The following is a 23307-nucleotide window of genomic DNA, read 5'->3' on the forward strand; positions in this document are numbered from 1 at the left end:
GGAACTCAAAACATATTTGAGAGTTCTTTGAACCAAGCTATGGCACAAAAAATAAGAAGAGAAGGACCTGAACAATAACTACAAAGAATGTGACGGGGGAATGTAAACATGGGATTAGCTTCTAGTGCTGTCAGTGGGATAAGTGGGGAATTAGCTGAGGAAAATGCTGGGTACAGGAGTCATGGAGGTGGCACATGCTGAAATTGCTGCAAAATACAAGGGATTTTGTAATCTCTGGGGAAGTGATTTCTCTCATCAGCCTTGTTTCTCACACCTCAGACTTCACCATGACAGCAATTACCAACAAGAGAGGCCAGAAAGGGGAGACAAAGTAAAGGACAGACCAGCTCTACATAAAAATTACACATAAAACCAGTTGGATGACCACACTCCCACAGGAGGCACTATTCCCTTGTTAGAGCAAGAAGCAATAAATAAAGCAACTGAAAGCTTTATCAGTCCACATGACTTTCCCTGTTGTTATCCTGATTGATCTAGAGATTACTTGTCCTACCAGTCCAACCAACAGCAGAAAATCAGCGAAAGCATTTCACAACTGCACTATTTCAAACAGAGTATTTCAAACTTGGTCTTGCAAAGTGAAAACAGAGTTAAGCTTGTGCCCAGTTCTATACATTATGTCAGTCATGTCCAAATCTACCAGTCCCTCTTTTCATCACTCTCCTCCTGCAAACACAGACACTTTATTTTAGAATAAGGGTCAGACAGAGACAGAAATCCCTCAGAAATTGTTAGCTCTTCCAAATAGTCTTATATTACAGCTTTGCTAAATTGACCTCTCCCTCTCCAGAGTACCTGGAATATTCTGAGCCGATTTCCACTTCACATTGCCAGTCTGTGGGGAGAGAGGGATTAATGTTGCATAATTACTAATTTCTTAGTCCTGTGTATCAGAACCATAATTACTTCCTTTCCTAATCTCCAGAAGGTGGTGTCCTGATGAAGAGTCTGTTTGGAAAAGGCTAAAGGAACAGCCTAGTAACCCTAAATACATGGGAATTATGAAGGAAAATTAACAAAATCAATCTCAAATTATAAAGTCAAGAATAAGGGAAGGGAAGGGAAGGGAAGGGAAGGGAAGGGAAGGGAAGGGAAGGGAAGGGAAGGGAAGGGAAGGGAAGGGAAGGAAAGGAAAGGAAAGGAAAGGAAAGGAAAGGAAAGGAAAGGAAAGGAAAGGAAAGGAAAGGAAAGGAAAGGAAAGGAAAGGAAAGGAAAGGAAAGGAAAGGAAAGGAAAGGAAAGGAAAGGAAAGGAAAGGAAAGGAAAGGAAAGGAAAGGAAAGGAAAGGAAAGGAAAGGAAAGGAACCCATTCACAATTAGCTGGTATAGGAGGTGAAACATGGTTCTCAGTCGTGGTGAAAGGTCAGCAGGGAGATTTCATAAGGATGATGATTATGTTGCCATCACACTACTGACAAGGATGGGGAAATGCAGAAAGAGCTGGAACCATTCTGGTTGGAAAAGACCTTTTAGAGCCATGTTCTTAAAGCAAATCTGGAGAGAAACTTGTGACGGTATCTACATTAAATGCACATTTTCTCCTGGAAAGGAAGGCAGAGAGCAGCACTCCCAAAGTTTGTGCCAGTGTGTTCCCTCCTTTTCTTATAAAAGAGAGGAATTGTGCATTTCAAGAGCTGAGGAAGCACGAGGAGATGAAGAAGAGCAAGGAGCCAGCAAGGATTTGCTGCACATTAGAAGCTGTGTCCACATCCTACACAGACTCACAGACCCCATTGGCAGGAAGATTTGTCTGTTTTAGTGTTTGGGGAAAACTCCAAACTCATTCCAGCTCCTGAGTAAAGATCCACCCAGCCTTCCCACCTGAGGTGTGTCAGCAGGCACAGGCAGGCCCCAGCAGCCATCGGGGCGAAAACACATTGCACCACCTCCCAAATTACCTTCCTGGGAAGCTTCTTCTGTAATATTTGGACACAACCTGTGTGTCTTTCACTGTACCTCCTGAGAAGCACTTCCTTTGCACTAACAAAATCCAGCTGGAAATCACATTATTCTGCAAAATTTAAATGCACAAATATAAATTGCAGTGACTTTTCATTTGGAGAAAAGTGCTGTAAGCATCACCTGAAAATGTGGTTGGTCCTTTCATATTTGTTTCTTTCTTTTTCCCCCCTTGCTGTTTGTGGGAAGTGTTCCTGGCCAGGCTGGAGCAAGCTGTTCTAGTGGAAGTTGTCTTTGTCCATGGAACTGGATGGGCTTTAAGGCCCCTTCCAACCCAAACCATTCCATGATTCCATGAAGAGTATTATGTCCTTTAACAACCTTGCCCCCTTTTATCAACTACACGTTTAAGGATTATGCTGTGTGGTGGCACAGGTACAGAAAGTGTTTCATGGCACTTCTCTGTCTCCAAACAGGATGATTTCCTGTTTTCTGGTGAGCAGCAGAATAATTCAAACAAAGTAAATTAATTTAATCGCTCAGATGTAGCTGTCTTAAAATGCACAATGTAAATGATTTATGTGTTCTTGTTCTATAATCATGTAAGGAAATGGACAGCATAAATTAGATACAGAGATAATTATCTCTATCCACAGACAAGAAAACCCAGGCAGCAGCTTAGACAAGATACTTGACCCCATAGAGATGGGCCAGATGAATCTGATTTAATGGTCCTTCAGTGCTATTGTTGACAAGGTTCTTTTTCTAAAAAGTCATTGCTGCAGGCAGCACAAGTTTTAGATTTAAAGAAAACTGGAGTACTTGAGATCTAATCAGCATTTCTTTGTATTCCTTCCCTTTGTTATGGACAGTGACCATCTTAGATCTTCATCTGCTCTTTCATTAGTGAAATAATGGAATTCTTTAAGGAGCTGTGCTTTCAGAAGAAGGTCTGCAGAAGCAGTTGAAATAAAAAAAATCAAAGAATTAAAATATTTCTCTGCAGAATCACACTCCTACAATTAGCTTTTACAGCTTCCTCACCTTTAAGACCGAACCTAAATTATTCTCCTTTATTCTTCCCAGGGGAGACAGAACATTAAAAAAAATCCCAGTCAAGCTATTCAGCCAGTCTCAAGTGAGAACTGGTGTTTTCCACACTTAGAATTGTCTTTCAAAATCCCAGACACCCACTCACCCCACGGTGAGGACAATCTTGTCACCTTTATTGGAGGGAAACGAGGGGGAGCTGAGCCGAGGGATGTAATTCATCCTGTCACTCAGGAGCCACTATCAAGATGAAAAGGGAGGAACTGTATTTTGTAGCTGGACCAGTTCCTTGCTCAAGCTGTGCCTGGGTTACCTAACTGCCTTGTTTCACCTGGAGTGGCTGGATCCACATTTCATCACAAACCCATCCTTTCTTTCGGGGGTTCTTCCTCCTGCATCCCTCTGAAGGGCAAAGAAGCAGAAATAGGAAGTTAATGCTACCTAAACCTCACGATTCTTGCTTGTCAAATGGAATTTATCTGAAACAATCAAGAAAGTGTCTAGTTTATCTGTGTTTTGGCTTGCAGTTGCATTTGGAAACATGAATTTGCATGGGTGACACAGGCACAGGACACACCAACTCCCCATCCCTGGGTGCACAAGTGCAGCTCACTCTGGAAAACACAGGGATTTATTAACTGCAACTTCAGTGTTGTAAAGTGAAGGCTACAACCCAGACAATCAAAAGCTGTGCCTTTGCATATGTGTAAAAACAATACCTGTTATTATCTGGAATTATCGGGAAATTATCTGGAAAATTCTTGCCCATCAATTAGGAACCCTAAAAATAACTAAATATTCCTTTTGTAGTAGTGTCCAAGGTATAAAGAGCACATAATACAATTTAATCAATCAATGGAAGGGGTGTTAAGCACAGATGAGTGAGTGCTGCATTGCAGTGCCTCCTTTAGGAGGATTTTAAATCATAAACATCTTCATAAAGGGCACATGCATCATTGCTCCTGCTCAGGAACAAAAACCAGCAGTTCAGTTCAAAGTTTCTTTTATTCTTCTTACCTATAAACAGAATGTCTCATGTTCTAGGCAGGACCATTAATTATCCTCTCAAAAAAAATTAAAGAATATATTAAGTTAAAATTATTAAGGAATGCACGTTAACATATTCAGTGGTCTCAGTCAGTAGAATAAAAACATTAATAAAGTATAACAAATATTTAAATATTTCCTTGCACAATCCCTGCAAAGCTTCCATAGGTCAGCAATGGTTTATCATTATCCTTTTCCAATGTCATTAGATAAGTTATCTCAAGAATCCAGTTATTTGCTGTAGATAATCAATTGCTCAAAGTCTAAAAACCTGCCATCACTAATGATTATTAATGCTGACCAGATTATTTAATGCTCCCTTGTTTTTTTAGAGTATTATTTAATGCTCTTCAATCAAAACTAACCTGTATTATTGAAAGAAATATTGGTAATAGTACAGTTTAACTACTCCCAGCTGTTTTTTACTTTACCTTTTTCAAATTATGAGTAAACAAAGAGTAAATGTTCACAGGAATTTATCAGAGTATGCACCATTTAAGACTACCTAAGCAAAACAGAATGTTAAAAGTTTTTGGGGGAAAAACATCTTTAAAATAAAATGAAATGTTAGAACGGAGGCAGATAAAGCAGCTTCTGAGGGAAGCAAAGACTCAGAAAGTAACTGGGGAAATTATAATGCCTGGGGAGAATAAAAAACAGGCAAATGGTGTAGATTTAAGGTGAATTTTTATGTGCAGTCCTTTTCCTCTCCCTTGAACTGAGGATCATAACTGAGACAAGTCCATTAAGGGACTAGATCTTTATTTGGACTCATGGATGACCATTCCACAGGTTAACTGGTTGGAATGCTTTGGTCTAGCATAGTATCTTCTTTAGGTGTTCCATGAGCCACCTGGAGGCTTCTCCTTGGAAGGAAATTGCCTTATAAATCCTTCTGCTCCATGGATGGAGCATGATGGATATTGGTGGGTATTGTGCCAGTATTGCATTTGATTTCTCTTAATTGCTCCTAATCCTTGATGAGACAAACAGAGGCCTTGGGATGGGCCTGTGGGACACTTCTGAAGTACTAATTGGATAATCCTAGCCCTGAGCAGCTAAACCCATAAAACAATTTTTATGTCCTGATTGCTCACAGATTGCAAACCTGAGGAGGAGGCGGCGATGCCAGGCACCAAACCACTCCAAACACTCCAAATCCTGTCCTTTGGGCATGAGCAGAAACCTGGACAGCAGCTGGGATTACGCCAGGGTGACATAGATCTGGAAATGCAACCTTTGCCATTATCCCAGGGTTAACATGGATCTGGAAATGCAACCTTTGCCATTATCCCAGGGTTAACATGGATCTGGAAATGAAACCTTTGCCATTATCCCAGGGTTAACATGGATCTGGAAATGAAACCTTTGCCATTATCCCAGGGTTAACATGGATCTGGAAATGAAACCTTTGCCATTATCCCAGGGTTAACATGGATCTGGAAATGCAACCTTTGCCATTATCCCAGGGTTAACATGGATCTGGAAATGCAACCTTTGCCATTATCCCAGGGTTAACATGGATCTGGAAAATACAATCTTTTCCTTAGTGGGATGATCCCAGGGTAAACATGGATCTGGAAATACAACCTCTACCATAGTGGGCTCTCCCAGTGTTCTGGGACAATAGTCCCAGTAAGTAATTTGCAGCTTTAGGGACTATACTAGAGACACCATGAAATTAAATTTCCTGTTGGAAAAGGCATAACAGGGTTTTGGGAGCTGCAGAGGGAAGCAAAGGAATGAGTTTTACCATCCAAGGCTGAGTCAGGCCCAGCCACTGCTGGTTTCTCATGGGATATTGCACAGAGCAAGTTCTGTGTAGTCCCAGCTTCTAAATCTCTCATTATTTCAAAATTACCCACCAAAAAAAAATTAGAGTTTTCATCTCATTTTCTTTGTGTCTTTTATGAGCTACTTAAAAGCTGGAATTATTCATGAAAGATAATTTGGTTTACTCCCAGAGCAAAACTTTAATTGAATAGCTCCAGCTGCAAAGCTGCTATAAATTAATTGTTACAATTGCACCACCTTTTCATTATCAAATGCACATGATACAAATAAAACGCAGGAGAAAGATTTTTTTTTTTAATGTGGTAATTTGTTATTTCTGTGTTATTCACAGCAGTTGTTCCAGAATTCACCCAAGGAAAAGGGAAAACTGGCCCATTTTCAGGTGCTACAGCAGAATTCTCCTACAGGGAAGCAAACTTGGATCATTTTTCCTCATCCTTTCCTGGTTTTCTCCTTGGGAACCCCTCCAGCTGAGCAAATTCTCAAGGCTCTCCAACCTTCCTCTCCTTAGCTGTCCAAATATCAGTCTATTAGAAACTCAGGGACTTCTCCCTAGGGAGTGAAGAGAAACACAGTGGTTTTCTCCAGATCCACATGCAGTCAAACGCTCCTTTGAAAACGCCTGGGAAATAAAATTTTCATAAGTTTTAATTTGATTTCAAGTCATAAGGGGTACTGCTGACCCCAGAACTGAGGTAAAATACCCCCAGTAGCCAAGGGTTACACTCCAAAACCAGGTGATTTCACATTTTGAGTTTAGAAAATGTCAAGTTTAATCCTGACATGTAATCCATGGTCACCTGGATGCATTTACCAGCAGGGGGAAGCACAAGAGCAGCCAATATTCTGCTTTAATAAGCACCAGCACACCTGCAGCAGGCAAGGTTTACTCCCAGCTCCAGGTGGGAATGATGCTAAAAGTGTCAAGCAGTGACCCAGAGGCCGAGTTGAGCTCGGAGATGAGTTCTGAGCTTGCCAGGTCCCAGCTCTCCAAGTGGGAAAGGTGTTGAGAGATTTTCTTTGCAGAGACAAGAGGGATTATCTTGCTGTCAACAGATTCAGACAAGAACATCAGGCACACCCTGGTTCATGCAATGAAGAGTGACAACAGACAATAAAACACGGCACGAACGAGGCGCTTATGCCTCAAACTTGCTTTTAATATCTGAGGTCATATTTAAGTGCTCGTTAGTCAAGAGAGAATTCCTTTTCCAGGAATCTTCTGCTCCGCAGGGATTGCAGTGCTGAAGAACCAGCACCAAAGCAAATTATGTTCCGTGGATTTTTTTTTTTTTTTCCAAAGCCATGTTTTCACTAAGAGAAAAACAGAAGGTTTTTATTTCCTGGGACACTGGGGAATGGCTTCAAATTGCCAGAGGGTGGGTTTGGATTGGATATTGGGATGAAATTCTTCCCTGTGAGGGCAGGGAGACCCTGGCTACATGAAAGGACTGCAGCTGGAGCTGATCCAAGCCTGAAAGGCACCAGAACACAAGGAATACAAGGATGGGGGACTGGGATCCTGTGCAGCTCCCTGGGGAAGCCAACTGCTTGGATTTTTTGGCATTTCAGCTGTGATCTTGGCACACTGTCAGCAAATTTGCAGGACATGAGCTGGGATCATTCCTCTGCTCTGTAAGTCACTGGGAAGAAACACCAGCAGATTTTATTCAGCCCAGCTGCCTAAATCCAGGTATTACTCTGGATACACCCCTAATATTTATTTCAAACCAACTTTGGGGAGGTAGAAAGAGTGGCAGAATCCCAGGAGTAGCAAAACTGGAGAGAGTAGCCCAAAGGTAAATCCCTTCCCAAGGTATTATTAGGGAGAGATGGAGGTGGCAAGATAATTTACACAGGCTGTGAAACTATCCAGGGATGTTCAGATTTTGGACTGGGGAGTGTAGCAAGGATGCAAATTAAGAGTTCATACTGGAAAAAAGGGGGTGTTGGTTAAAGACATAACACAGGGCCTTCCATCATCAACTATTTTTAAATATAAGCAGTCAAAAGGAGGAACTCAGATCTATGCTGCAGGGAATTAAAAGGATTAAAGGGACAAAAAGGAGCTGAGATTTTTTTTTTTCCCCTGGAGAGAACACATTTCAGAGAGGTGCTCAGACTGTAAATTACAGCCCCAAGAATACCTTATTTGAGTCAGGCAAAAGTTTCTTCAGTACTTTTTCTACCACATTTAGGCATTGCTGGATTTCACCTCATTCCAGAGACCTCAGAATTCAGGAGTGTTGGGTGGATGGTTGCACTGGCAGAGTTTTCCCTCACCTCACTGGCTGTAAGCACGTCTCACCTTCTTACTCAAGGTTTTTTTTCTTTCATTTAAGAGTTGGTAGGAGCAATAAAAAGGAAAAGTGAGCTAATAAAAGAGGATTTAAAACTACCCTGAAAGCATCTCTTTCATTTTCACACACCCAAAACCTGCAACTTCAATCCTAGGGTTAAAACTCTTACATCACCACCACTTACATTGAACAAATTTTGTGCAATATCTCACTTTTAGCTCCTGTCCCACAGCTGATATTTAAATAATTTTAATGAGCATTTTGCTGGGTAGTCCCTGCCTTCTTTGCTTTGCTCATTGCTGTGCACAGCTGATGGATTTCTGATTCAGCCAACTGGACCTTCACAATGGGGTGTTGAAACACAGCATCAGGAAATCCCAGCTGGAGTTTGGATCCCATGTATTTCCCTGAAAGAAAGCCTGGGTAGAACATTCCAAAACTGATTGGCTCCTCTCTCCCTGACATAACACAAAGAATCCAGGGAATCTTAGTTTGAAGATTTTAGGTTTGTTTTAGTTTTTGTTTGGTTGTTTGCTTGTTTTATGGCATAGATATTTAAATATGGAATTTTTATGTGGGGTTTGAGTTTGGAGGTTTTTGCTTGATTTTTTTTTTTTTTTTGTCGTGGTGTGTGTAGATTGATCTAACACCCACTTCAACAAGAAAATAAAGACAAAAATAAGAAAGACAAATCCTCTTTCAGCTTCATGAGGAGCCAAAGCCTGGTAAATCAAATCTACTGTTGCAACTGGTCAAAGAGTTTTAGGCTATTTCATCATTCCAGAGGAACAGAAGAAGATTAGATTAGTATTTGGGACCTCTGGCATGAGGATGCAATTCCAAAGGTCCTAATAAATCAGTGGAAGTGGTTCCTGAGAAGAGCTGCCCTTTAAATCACTGTGGTCACAGCTGCCTCTTCCCACGTGGGATAAATCCCTGTGGAATCTATGCAGAATAACAAAATAAGCATTGTAATTAATCCCTATTGAAGCCGGGTTTATTTCCTTCTTCAGGCCACCACTTTTGGGCACTGGAATAATGCTCTGATCTGATGTGGTCCCTCTTTTGACCTCTCCTGCCTGTCTGTTGTTCTGCATACCCCAAAGACCATGAATGAAAGCTGACACTGATCCAACAGATTGTAAAAGGGAAGAAAAACCCACGTCAGCAAACCCCAGCCCTTCACTGACTGGGATCCAACTGGTGTGCACAGCTCTGCTCCCAAAAGTGCAATTATGAGTCACAGTGAAAATGAAGGTAACACAGATTGCTGCGTGCAGCAGTTCTTGCAGGGAATATGGGCTTTATTTGCATAATTAGCTTGTTCTTGCTCAATAAACTCCTCACAGGGCTGGATTCTGGATGTTCCTGCTGGAGTTTTTCAGGTGTTACATGCTATTAAAACTCCCAGAAGGCAAGGGATAGTGCCTAAAAAAATTGCCTTTATTTTTATTTTACGAATAGATTTAACCTGAATCTCTTCTAACCCATCACAGACTGGAATAACAGCTCCAGTGGGCACCTTTGTGTCAACACCTTCAATCAATAAACTGGATTAATTGGCACAAAAAGATAGTATGGTGGCTGAGCATGGGGTTTTTTTATAATGGAAAAAAACCCCACAAAATCAAAATCTCAAATAGAAACATATTTACCCTTCTAAGCATAACCACCTTGCTCATAAAACACACAGAGATAGGGTAAATAAAAGCTGAATGGTAAATATTTGTAAGGATGGAACTAGTAGGGAGAGTTCTAGACCATTCCCAGAACATAAAACATCCCTAAAAGATGTATTTTCACACCTATTTTTATGTGTTTTCAGATGTTACTTCCAAGAGGGAATGTAGATCTTTTAGGGGGGAAATAATTTATTTTCAGACTAGATTGAGTTTAGTGACCAGACAGATCAGTGTAGATTATTTCACTTGATTTTTCCTCATCTATCACCAGGAGCAAGAGGATATAAGGAAGGTGTATTTGTATTTTTCTGAGAAAATAGAAAAATACCCTTGGGAAGCCAAGAGTTTAAGTGAGGAACATCCTCACCACTCACCAGTTAGGAGGACTTGAAGCAGAGTGAAAGAATTAATACTTTGATGCCAAAATCCATGGAAGAGATGAGGAAATTTCCTGAGGGACAAGTTGAACTGAAGGGCCACAGCCTAAGATGAAACCTCAGGTACCACATTGCATTTAAACCACATTGTTTAATTACAAAGGATGCAAGGCTGCTTCTCCCAGCTCCATTTTGGAGAGAAAACAGCCATACAGATCGTCTGGAAAGCACAGTCCTGCCTTTAAAGAGTGTGATCCGAGCATGGTGGCAGCCAGGAAAAGTCAGCACACCCCAGCCTGGGGTGGGTGATAAGAGGAAAATTGCTCAGACCGAGGCAGCTCTGTACTTGCAGGGGAGCACAGCTCAGCACTTCAAGGGCTTTGGAGTAATAGCAGAACACACCTTCTGTGGGCAGCACCTGAGGAAAAAGGCATTTTTGGTGGTGAGCTGGAATAAAGCCTCCAGGGTGGCGTTGATTTTTTGTTTGTTTGTTTGTTTGTTTGTTTTTGTTTTGTTTTGGAGTTCAATGTAAATACAACCTCTGTTTCTGGCCAGGCTCTCTCTCATTATGGACACACAAACTGCAATTTCCTTCAAGTCAGGCTACAAGTTGCCCTCCAAACAATCATTGAAGAGTTTTTAGGCAATAAAACTGAAGGAGGTTTTGGTTTGTTTGTTTTTTATTTTTTTTTGCAGGGGTGGCTGGTAAGAGGAATCAGTGCACAAGTGAATAATTTTACACTCAGGACAGAGGTGCTAAACTGAGGTGTTGCCACACAGAAAAGGAGTTGTTCTATTCATTTCTAAATCCTCTTGGTCAGATTCCACCCAAAGCATCTTATCCAATTGCATCCCTAAATCTGGGAACTGAGGGAAGAACAAAAAGATACAAAAGAGCTTTTGCTCTACCTGGGTAAGGTAAACCACTTCCAGCAGCATCTCAGCACAAACTCCAGCAGCCAGAAGGATTCTGCAAAGCATCACCCTAATTTCCTTGCCTCCTCCAGGTATTCCAGATGGTAAATATTGTTTTTCAGGGAATATTACAGTTCTCACCTGACCCCTTGGAGTTTGTAAACCATGTTACAATTTAACCATGGTAAACCAGCTCCACTGTTAATAACCTTTATTAAAAAGGTAAAGAAATTATTATTGACACAGAGCAGCCTGTTGAGACAAATGGAGACAGAAAACCAGATTGAAAAAAAAAGAATCAATAAATAATGGCATTCAAACAAGCAGAATTCTAACTAAACACTACAAATGATCAGTTTAATTCATGAGACTGACACCACAAAGACCCTTTTGATTCACCCTTGTATTGATTTCAGTGGGACACAGGATCAACACAGCTTTCAAGTCTCACTGGTTAAAAAAAAAAAAAGGAGGAATCCTTAATATTCATATTACCTTCAGCAGGGAAGCATTTATAAAATGCCTTTATGTAGTACCATGAAATCCCTGCATTCATCTTAAGACAGTATTATCCCTTAAATAATTACATAACGTTTCTGCTTTTGCAAATAATGATGGATATCACCATTATAACCAGCCCTGGATTTGGGAACACTTAATTGCCTGTAGGGATTTCCAAACTACATTTTGAACATTTTTTTAATAACTACTTTTTTAAAGAGGACCCTTTTCAAAGACATCAGTCAGCCATTACTATGATAGAACCAGGACAGTGTTATTGGTACATCCACCTACACACACAGATATAAATAAAAAGAAGGAACAGAGATATTCTGAACCCCCCCCCCCCCAAAAAAAAAAACAACAAACAACAAAGGCAAAAAATAAAAAAGTGCAATCTCCTTCTGCTTTGTTTGTTGGGTTTGATCTTTTTACCCAGAAGAGGGGTGTTGGTGTCTGTAAATGGCAACACAAGCAAGCTGCTTTTAAATCTCCCACATCTTCCTCCTGGGGGTGATTTTTCCACTGAAATTTCTGGGTGGGAAGGCAGAGGAGAAGAACAACGTGGCCTTTGCTTTTATGGGCAAATGGTCTCTTTATTTGCCACTACAGACTCTTGCCACAAAAACCTTTTTGGTTTTGGGTCAGTGAGGTGGGTACAGTACCACATGAGTTCTGCCAGTCCCATCATGGAATATATTTTCTTTAAGTGGCATTAGGAAATGCCATTGAATCATAATTGCTTTCCAAAATCAGCGAGATAAATCAGAGCTCCTTCAAAAACAGGCTTTGACTTCAATCTAAAAATCACGGTCAAGAACTTTATTCATAATTCTCTTGTAAAACTTATTGTAATAAACCACCAAGAGGTAAACTTCTAGATAAAATGTAATATATATATTTATATAAGAGCAGGAGTACCCTAAATATCCTTGAAATCTGGACCTACTCCTCAGTGCTTTGTCTTCTCAGCCTGATTCAAAGCTGGTCTACAGCAGAAATCCAACGTGACAGCAGAGCGAGCACTCAAAACCCAGACACACATTTATGCCCACAGACAGCACGTGCCACACGAGCTGTGCTGGGCTGTGCTCACCCTGGCTCCTGCAGCTGTGAGCAGCCCCAGCTGCTCTGCCTGCCCATGCAACCCAGGCACAGAACCTGCCACAACCCTTAGGAGTCACAGCAAGGTGGCCAGAAGTGATGGGGACTCGCCCCAGAGCCCACCTTGCTCTCTGAACATTTATTTGATCTGTTCTTTAAAAATTCCCCCCTGGCCTAATGTCTCCTGACTTCCCACATTTTATCCTGCATTTTTTTCCCACTGATCCACTGAGCCAAGAGCACAAAGGAGACCTGAATACTGAAAGAGGCTTGTGAGGAAGATGGGGAGTTTTTATCAGGACTTGTCGGGACAGAGTGAGGGACAACAGTTTTGAACTGACAGAGGATGGGTGTAGATTGGATATTAGGAAGGAATTCTTTATTGTGAGGCACTGGAGCAGGTTTCCCAGGGATGTCCCATCCCTGGAACTGTTCAAGGCCAGGCTGGACAGAGCTTGGAGCAGCCCGGTCTGGTGGAAGGTGTCCCTGCCCCTGGCAGGGGGTGGAGCAAGATGATCTTTAAGGTCCCTTCCAACCCAAACCATCCCAGGAATCTATGACTTGGAGAAGAATTTCCTTTCAAACCTCTTCCATAAGCAAGGAGCAGGCACTTCCAAAAAAGTTAAACTGATCAAGTTGATCCAAGAGCTACTTCTCCCCAAGTTTAAGAGCCCATCTCTGAATTCTGAGATTGAGAGCAGGAAAAAAACCAGAGGTTCATGGTTGGGAACAAGGAAAAAAAAATGTATCTTGAAGCCACTTTCCCATTTCATTCTTACTGAAACTAACTTTGCCCAGCTCCTGAGTTCCTGTGCCTGAGGACACGCACAGGGATGGTGTGTCCTGATCTTGGCAGCAGTTGTGTGGTGAAGGGATTCCCTTGGAGACTTTCCAGTTTCTATCCATGCAGATATGCTTCCAGCCAGTGCTCCCCAGAATCCTTCAGGGAACTGCAGGAGCAGAAGGGAAAAAAATCACTTAGGAGGAGACAGAGTTCAACTTTGTGGAAGGACAACTGTAGTTAAAGAAACAAAAGGGAAAAAATGGATTTTAAATTGCATGGGCACCTCACAGCAAAGTCTGCCTGCTGGCAGTGAGCTGAGAGGATTTAAGGAAGAGGAAAACAAGCTTTGAAACTTTAAAACTTTAGAAAAGTCTACATGAACTCTAGGTTTGTTCTCTCCGTGGACATTGATTTGAAATGCCTGCCTGGGGGTCTCTTACCTGCCATCACAGAGCAAAATCATCTTGTTAATTGATACTTACTGCAAAATATCTTCAAAGGCTGTCAGCAAAGTCTTGCTTTTGTACTCAATGCCGTGCTTGTCACAGAGGCTTTTCACCAGGGGAGCCACTTTCCAGTAGTTGTGCCGAGGCATTGTGGGGAACAGGCTGCAGAATGGGATGAGGGAGAGTTACTGCAAGAATTGGCTTTCTCCCTGTTCAAAATATCCCCCTGGCCCAGATTATTCCCATTTCACTCCCCCCCCAGGATGATACTCACTGGTGCTCGATTTGGAAGTTCAGGTGCCCAGTGAACCAGTCATTGAACACAGACTGGTTCACGTTGCAGGTTGCGTGGAGCTGGGAGGGAAAAAACCCAAAATCCCCAGATAATTCAGATTTTATTTTCCTGCAAGTCAAACAATTGAAACCCCCAGCAATCACTGCCCACCCTTATCTAGCATAAAAACCAAGGCAAAGTCAGGGATTACAGCTATCATTGCCCTGAGGAATTCAACACAGTCTAGACTAGCCAGGCTGAGCTTTTTACCCTTGATAAAACAGGAAACTGCTGCAAACCCACTAGGTGGGATTATACTGCTGGAGGCAGGATAGATGTGAGCAAAGCTCCATTTACATATTCATTTTTATCAGCCAATTTTGTCACATTTATCTGATCTGTAGTAAACCTGCACCCTGTAGGGTAAAAATAAAGGTATCCCACTTTGTTTCTCTTGAGTTGCCCTAAAATGGAGATTGGCTGTTATACCACCAGTACTTTTCTATAATAGGGAGGGGAAAGGGTTGTGGAAAATATGTCAAGGCCTTTCAGTGAAAAAAAGGGGTTTTAAAAACCTAGATTTCCTGTTTTCCAACTAAAATTTTAAATGGTTTGAATGTCACAGAAATGTTTATTTAATGCATGGAAGGGCAAGCCTCGTTAACAGTATGAGGTTTAAGAGAATAACAAGGTTGTCTTTGTTCTATAATTAAGACCAGCAGACCCAGTATTCCAGAAGAAAGGAGCTTCTCACCTGAGTAGACACCCAGTCTTTGTTTTTGTCATAATCAATGTCCATTGGGATGTGATTCATCTGGGACACCCAAATAAACCAGGTACTCTCAAGGTACCTGGGCAGATAAACACAGAAACTCTTGCCATATCTCTAATCCCATCCAAATTTAACACTAAAACACTTGGCTAAGTTTCTTCTCAAATAAAAAAAGCACTTTTGGAGTTTAAGAACCACTCAAGTGTAGCTGCAGATGCTCCCTGAGCAGCCACCACCCCCCTGAAGTTAAACCCTTTCTCCTGGACTATTTAATTCTGAGAAAATCATAGTTTTAGTTTTCATTTCTTTCTTTTGAAGCTCAATATTGATTACAAATATTAATTATGGGGGCTCTGGGTGTGCTCTGAGTTACCTGGACAGCCAGTAGTACACCATGAAGCTTTTAAATCCCATTAAAGGAACGTACATGAGGCAGACTCGGATGTTGAAAGCCACAACCAACATCAGATCCTGTAAGAAAAGCCAAACAAAAAAACCCCAAACAAATCAGGCTGAAAATCAGCCTTTGTTGATGAAATGCCTCCACTCCATCCTCTCCCTTTTACTTCAACTGCAGCTTAAAAAAATGTTCTGATATGCAAATTTCTGATTTATCAGGAATAAACTCCATTCTGCATCAAGGTGGGTGTGTCCCTGAAATATTCCCACTGCAAGACAATGGGCCTGCCCTGACACTCTGGGTCTGGGAATTTCCTGGTAACTTTTATTTATTGGCTAAAAGGCTAAAAAGCCTCTTCTAAGCAATTTTCTCTTGCTGCAGCTAGCATCAGCCTTTTCTCTCCTTTTTCTCTCTCACCCCCCAATCACTTGGCCAATAGGAGGTGAAGGTGAATAAAGTGCCATTTTTGGAGTTTTCCAGACAGGGAAGCAGTGCTTACCAACCACTTTTTCCTTTTGATTGCATAGTAGAATATTGACAGCTGGAAGAAGGGTATGAGGGCGAGCGGGGCCAGCACTGAAGGACAGAATAGAAAGAGAGAGACATTTGTAATTTCACTGCATCATAAAAATGATTCTTCTTCCCAGTGGAAGAAAAACTGCTGTCTTCCACTCATATTAACCTCCATGCATCCACATAATCTCTTTTCTTCTTATCACCTTTCCATTTTCCCCATCCCTTTCTTCCCTCTGTTTGATACAACCCCATCTACATCTCATAACCCAAACAGAGACTTAAGGGGCAATTCCTCCTCATGGGAACCTTCTTTAATGTGAAGGAAGCTTCCTGGAGCTCTCACTTCAATGGGAATATCTTTAAAAACCCTTATTTTATGGGGAGGAGATGCACTCATGGTTTTAGGGGATACTCACAGATGAAATACTTGTGCTGGTAATTGTAAGGCATGAACTTCTTCTTCTGCTTTCCAAGCTGAAAAATGAAAAGATAAACAAAAAGCACAGTTAAGTTTATTTCTTCACCTTGTAATTTTTCACCAATTGCACAAAAAGCTTCTTAACATCACCCCAAACTTCTGTGAATGTAATTCTTCAAAAGACAAAATAATAAGGAGCTAAAGCAAACTACTTCCAGATCTCCAGTCTGCACTGGATCAACACTGAAGCAACAAAGAAACCGGATAAACAAAACCCCTGAAATCCACTTTTCCCATCCATAGTGTGCCTAACTCTGGTCCAGCTAAAAAGCAGGAAGACATGAGAGCTGATCTCCTACATTTTCATTCCATCAAACCCACTGGAGCACAGCCAGCCTGCTCTGGATGCTCATGCTCCCACATGAGAGATTTTTCCCAAAATCCCTGACAAAATCCTTCCCAACTGGAGCCAATGGTTTTCTACCAATAAGCATTTTTGTATCTCCCCCGGCAGGAATCTTTCTGGGACAGCAGAGCTGGAATTTTCCATGTGCCTTGGTGAGTTTCTTCAGCAGGTAAAAGAAAGAGAGGGATTGTTTTAAGAGGCTGGTGTATCTCATCACCCTGAGAGTACAAGGAATTACAAGGAAAAGAAAAGGCAAACGAGCCCTTGCTTATCCTGATGCTATCAGAAACCACAATGGAAGCGGGGAGGATCTATTCATAGTTTCTATTTTTATGAAAGCCCTAAAATTCAGGATTAGGAAATCATCTGTTCTGTTGGTGTTTGGTGCGTGGCAGCTCCAGCCCTGAAGGATTTGGATGCAGAACAGCTCCAGCAGCCAGGAGGATCCAGAGGGAACATCTGACTCACTAATACTCTCTAATGCAAGTGGGCTGACTCATCCCTGCAGCTGCCCTCAAGGTGCTTGCCCTTACTCAAGCACTGATTTTAAGCTTTTGCTTCTCAGGAGCGGGTGCCTCAGCATTGCAATAACACAAGACTCTCAGATCTTGGAACACTTTGGGAATCATAAAATCCTAGGAGAGCCTGGGTTGGACGGGACCTTAAAAACCAGCTCATTTCAAGGCACAATCTGGGATGCTACTATTACATATCAGACACATATCACACTCCAGCTTTCTGCGACTGTGTGTTTTTCCAGACCTCCACGGAGAGGTTCTTTCCCAGGCTGAAGAGCAGAGGGTGCATGTTGAGGTCGGGGTCCTTGCGGAAGCAGTTGGGCTTGGCGTGGTGCTGGTTGTGCAGGTGGTTCCACCAACTGGCAGGCAGCCCCTGCGTGGGGAAAAGGGCAACGCTGGGGATTCAAACCGGAGCAATATCAAGGATCACATCTCTATTTACTGCAATTCCCTCACAGGCGACTTTGCCTGCATTTAGGGATACTCCCCCATCCATTGCTTAGTCCCGATTAGCCCAGAGAACATTCCCACCTTCAGCAGGTTTATCACCACGATCTGTAGGAGATGATTCCACCTGGGCTTCCTGAAGACAGAGCAGTGCCCCAGATCATGCTGGAACCAGCCCATCTGGATCTGGGAGACAGAAGGATCACTGAGGAAAGAGAACTGCTTCATTGCAGTAAGTTGCCTTGTGAGTCTCTGTAACTTCGTAGGGTGAGTTTCATCCTCCTTCTCATGTGTGGAAGAGACACTCACAGAGTTGGGAACTTCCATTCAGGCCACTGTCCACTAGAGCTACTCAATTCCATATATTAGTTTCATCTGGACTATAGGGAAAGCAGCAAAACATCACTGCAAATAACTTCACTGTCACAGCATGGAATTCTGTTGCTGCCACCACAAATAATTAATTTCCAAGTAACCAGCTAAGAAGAGGAATGGTTTCCAAGTCTATGGCTTCACTGCATTCCATATTTCCATGGAAATACAAGACTACTCTTTGAGGGATATCTGCCTTAGCAGATATTAGGCAAATAAAATAGATTAATTTAAAATATTAGCTCATTTGCACCTGCTCCAGGGGGATCTGAGCAAACGTACGCATTCAGTGCTAATAAGAAAATCTTGCTTTACTTCCTCTGCCACGCCCCCCAGTTTCTCCCACCTAAGTGGCACAAATCCCTATTCCCTCCTTCCCTACACCCACCCTGAAACAGATCCTTTGCTTATACGGCTGAATTTACAAAGCCAGCAGAAAACTACTCAGGGCTAGTGGGGACTCATAAAGGACCTAAAAAAATACCAGAGCCATCTGGCAGAAGAAACAGAGAGCCAAAAGTGCAGGTGAGAATGAAATATTCCTTCCTTTTTTTTTTTTTTTTTTTTGGCTGGGGTAAGCGATTAGATCAGCTCATCCCATCTTGTGAAAGAGCCAGTTCCACAAGAACCCCACCGTGGCGAGGGAGCAGCCTGTCAGCAAAATCTGATCTGCTGCAGGGAACAAAAATTGTGACGTAGAACGTGCTCGTCATCTTCAGCCAGATAATGGGATCTAAGGAGAGGCAATGCCTGGGACGGGAGCATCCCATTAATTCTCTCCACCTGGAAGACGTCGAGGGCGTCTGCAGCATCGAGCACACATCAGCAGTTTACCTGGGCAGTGGTGAAGAACGCCATGCCAGCCAGGAAAGGCACCAGGGATATGCCAAAGTACCAGAGCACGAGCCAGGATGCAGCATCCAGCACCAGGAGGTGAAAGAAAATCAGGAAGAAGAAGAAGTAATTGGGTCTCAGGAGTCCCATCTTCTCAATGGTGCAGCGCAGTTCACGGAAATCCTCCAAGAGGGATTTCTGTGGGTAAGGAAAAGGGATGGCTGTGGGTAAAGTGAGTATTAATGCACTATTTACTTTGAAAATGTCATAGAGCAGAGCCAGGAACCCCAAAACAGCCACACAAGGTGGAGATGTTCTGTCAGCAGAGGCTCTGTGCCAAAACAAGCATGAAGTCAACAGACTTTGCTTTGATTCTGAGACGTCCCAGTGAGGAGAACTGAGCAGGACTGGGGGCTCTGGAGCTAATTCCTTGCTCCCAGGGGTGGATTTAGTGATGCTGGGACAGTCATATTTCCATGCCTGCCCATCACCACCTCCTGCCCACCCACAGCATCAGGTGTGCTCCCTCAGAGGTGACTCCTGCTACCTCTCCTGTTTTCCTTCTCCTCCCATGCTGAGCCCCGAGCCATTCCCACCCCTGGAATCCAGGGCACTCACCTTTTTATTAGACTCAAAGCTGGGCTGATCTGGTGCCAGCTCCCCGATCAGCAGAGATTTCAGGTACTTTTTCACCAGGGACTTGTCGTTGTGAAAAGCCACAAAGGCATCCTGAGGAACACAAAGGGAGGGAGTGGGACCAAACGTGACCAAACCCCAGAGCTGAGCCTCTCATTCCCCAGGTCTGGATTATAACACAAACTCCTGCTCCCTTTGTCCATTTTTGTCTCTCCTGTCACTCTTTCCCATCAGCTGGAGCTTGGCCCAAGGAAGCTGGAGGAGTTTCAAGATTTCATAAAAGCCCCTGGGTGAGGCTGGTAATAAACATGAAAGGGTTTGATGAAAAACCCTTTGCAGAGGGAAACCTGTTCTTTCATCTGCTTGTTTCAGCAGAGTCTGTCCCTAGAAGGCTCCAGCCAGCAGCCCTGCCCTATGGATGGGACCCAGGAGCAGGGAATGAGGTGTGTCTTTGCCATGCTTGGGATGAGGCTTTGAAATCCTGTCTGTGTAACACTAAGGCCATACAAAATAGATGCTGAAGCCTCATATTCAGCAGCACAAACTGGGTGTCTCTTACAGTTCCCTCCAAATTTCCAGACCAATTGATGTTTTGGGGAAGCGGGAACACTAACGACATAAAAGTACCTGTCCAAGAACCATTTCAAATCCTAGTTTTAAATCAAATATAAACAGTGGAATAAAGAATGAGATTCCAGATAAATCAAAACTCTTCTTTAGCTCATGTCCTCAGTGGATTTTCCAGAAGAAAGGTAAAGAGGCTGGTCATACCCTTTTTTCTTCCAGAAAAAGTGGATAGAACAAAATCCTCATTTTGAACAGTCTGGTTTTGCTGATTTTGTCTCTGAAAATCAGCAGGGATGAGAACAACCCAAATATTCTGCACAGGTCTGGTCAGGATCAAATCCCTGGAAGAGGACAGAGGACTTCCTTGGAGCCTCTTGGCTGGAGACAGTCTCTCTTGAGTACTTTAGTCTAGAAAAAGTCAGAACAGGGTGACTTTCTGGACATTTGAGCTTTTCTACAGACATCTAGTGACCCTTTGTCACACAGGCAAATGAAACAGGTCTGTTCAGACCCAGAGGACTGGGGAAACCTTTCCATTGTGATTTTGTGCCCCTCATCCTCCAGGTCTTTAAACATTTTTATATGCCTCCATCTTGCCAGGAATTCTGATTGAATCCATAAGTATCTATGCTGCAGTTTGGAAACAGGAACCAGAATCCTTTCAAGCAGAAACTCCTATCCATGAGATCAGTATCACAGATTCTTATCACTGAAACCCTCTCAGTCCTGCCCATTCTTTCTCCTCCCTGGTCTTAGGCTCTGATTAGCATCTTACTAACGTTAAGATTTACTTTAGAGATAAACTTTAAGAACTATCACCTACAACACGCATAACTCACAACATTTGACATCAGTTAAATGTTCTGTAATGGTCTTGCCAAAATATTCCCCACAGAGGAAGAAAACTCTATGTATACACTATTATGAGCTCTAGAGTAGTAAAGAATTGTTGGGAAAAAAAATCCTGGATCCTGGTTTTAGGCAAAGTCCTACAGCAGTAATTTTTTGAGACACCTTCCAGTCCTGCTTTTCTGTGTGGATTTTTTAGACTATATGAACAAGCAGCACTTTAAAAGCAAAAAAAGAATGATTAGGATTAGCAAGGGAAAGACAGAAAATGTTAGGATGCAACACAAATCCATATTGAACCCATGATTTTGGCTACTGGTTGTGGTCCTGTCTTCAAAGGGATATAGTACACCTAGAAGTTTGAAAATACCTTTAAGACCAAGTAAAATCAGATTGTAATTGTTGCAACAATAAAAGCAAGTAAGATCAAAGGTCATTTTTTAAACACATTCACTGCGGTTAAAGCCCCTGGGTGTCTATAAATGCAGTGATGTAAATTGCAGGTCCTTGCAGGAGCTGGGAGGACATAGCTTGGGGACAAATCATTCCATGCATTCTGCATTCCTTGACTCCCTCTGTAAAAGGATCCCTGGATCCCTGGGCTGGCCTATGCTCTGATGGTCAGTGAACTTGGGAGAAACCAAACAAGACTCAAACCCCTCCTTTTTCTTCCTCTGAGATCACCAGGCATATTTCTGCCCCGGTTTCAAGCAGGGTGCAAGGGATGAAATGTGAAAAGTAACTGATCTGATCCATTTTGGGCTGGGAGTTAGGAACTGCTATCCCATTCCACACGCTGAAACATGAGGAATTAAGGCAGGGTAATCAACTTTCTTCAAGTCGTGACAAGAATGAAATCTCCCACATCTCAAGTCTATGCCCATGTTTCCAATGCTCAGATTTCTGCCCTATTCAGAAATTAAGGCTTCTCCTTTCAGCATAGTTTGGGACATCCGCTTAGAATTTATTATTCCTGCCAACAAGCACCAAATGATTTTAGATAAATCCTCTAGACCAAAGATTTTTGCAGGAAGACCTGCGTTCAAATATATTTGTAGGACTTTTCCTTATGTCCTGCAGCCCAAGGTCATCAAGCCTTGGCGACGATGTTGAGCACCACCAGACAGGATTCCCCATCACATCCTCCTTCCCCGCCACTGGGAGCCACCTTCCTCCACCACCTTCCCACTCTTACCGTGGCATCCTGCCCAGCATAGTGGCTGATAACACGGCTGCCGCCGGGATGTCTCTTGGAAAACTCGCTGACATCATAAACCTTCCTGTCGATCACCAGCCACTGCTCCCGGCCCTGCCCGCGCCCGTTGCGGATCCCGATCTCTTCCCAGGTGAAAAGCTGTGGAAAGGCCGGAACAGATCCCGTCCCCTTCTCACTGGGGCTGGTCTGTGGAGCCATCCGTGCTGGAATCCGTGTCCCAGGCTGAGGGTTGCCTATCCTGGCCTGCCCGTTATACAGCCTCATTCCAAGCCACTCCCTGCCCTTCCAAGGGCTGGTTGGCTCTCCTCGCTCAAACACACCCTTCCCAAGCTCCCTCCTCTTCCAGACGCTTGGACACACCCGGGAGGAAAAGCTCTGCTCCTTCTTGTCCTTTCTGAGCTGCCTTTGCAAGGTCTGATTGCTCCACTGAACACGACCAGGAATAAAGACAGAAATTTGGGAAGACCACCTCAAAAATGGCCTTATCGCCACCCAAAACCTCCAGATTTCCTTGGTCTTTGAAATTTTTTCTGTTGACCCTGGCATGCTAAATGAATGTGTCCTTCTTAACTAAATAACTGATTAAAATACCACCAGATCTGAGTAAAGAAAAAACACATTAAGAAAACATTCTTTATTTCCAGTTAATTTGGTTAGTATTGATAATACTTTGCATGCAGTTGGTTTCAGAGTTTACTGTATGTTCTTGAGTCATGCAACCACCTAATTGTTCAAGCAGTTCATTAATGAGTCTATAATATTAAAATATTTTGTAGTAATAGCAGTAGTAGTGATAATAGTGATAAAAATAACAACAACAACAACAATAATAATAATAATAACAATAATAGTAATAACTGTTACCACCAAGTTTGGCTTTAGATTCAGGAACCTACACTTAAAGGCAATGTTGACATAATTAACTTTACTTAAACACTGATCCTGCAGAAACCAAGTCTAAGCATCTCTGATATTGTGAAGGTCTGCTGTGCAATGAAGTGCTAAAGAGTTCTCAGGTGTAATAAAATGCAGTGACAAGGCAAGGCCAAGTTTCCTATGAACTCACATCAATTTTGCAGAAAAAAATTAAGCAGTGTAAATGAAATTTTGCCCTACTTGAGATCTAGCAGTGTCTTAATCCTGGTTGCTTTTTTTTTAAAATC

At 42.5% G+C, this 23307-nt stretch overlaps 1 protein-coding gene across 1 annotated transcript; it reads right to left on the minus strand.

Annotated features, from left to right (window-relative positions):
- Nucleotides 1–13587: 13587 nt before the first annotated feature.
- LOC134044877 (acyl-CoA (8-3)-desaturase-like) lies at nt 13588–22342 on the minus strand. The gene is made up of 12 exons (XM_062494365.1): nt 22124–22342; nt 19495–19605; nt 18877–19074; nt 17755–17856; nt 17468–17596; nt 16298–16355; nt 15865–15941; nt 15339–15436; nt 14948–15044; nt 14194–14273; nt 13956–14081; nt 13588–13639 (listed from the first exon to the last, which is right to left on the minus strand). Exons 1-12 carry the CDS (start codon nt 22340–22342, stop codon nt 13588–13590), a joined length of 1347 nt encoding a protein of 448 aa, XP_062350349.1.
- Between the last annotated feature and the right edge of the window lie 965 nt (nt 22343–23307).

Source organism: Cinclus cinclus, chromosome 6 (genome assembly GCF_963662255.1).
Source record: "Cinclus cinclus chromosome 6, bCinCin1.1, whole genome shotgun sequence".
In the NCBI taxonomy this organism is placed as follows: domain Eukaryota; kingdom Metazoa; phylum Chordata; class Aves; order Passeriformes; family Cinclidae; genus Cinclus; species Cinclus cinclus.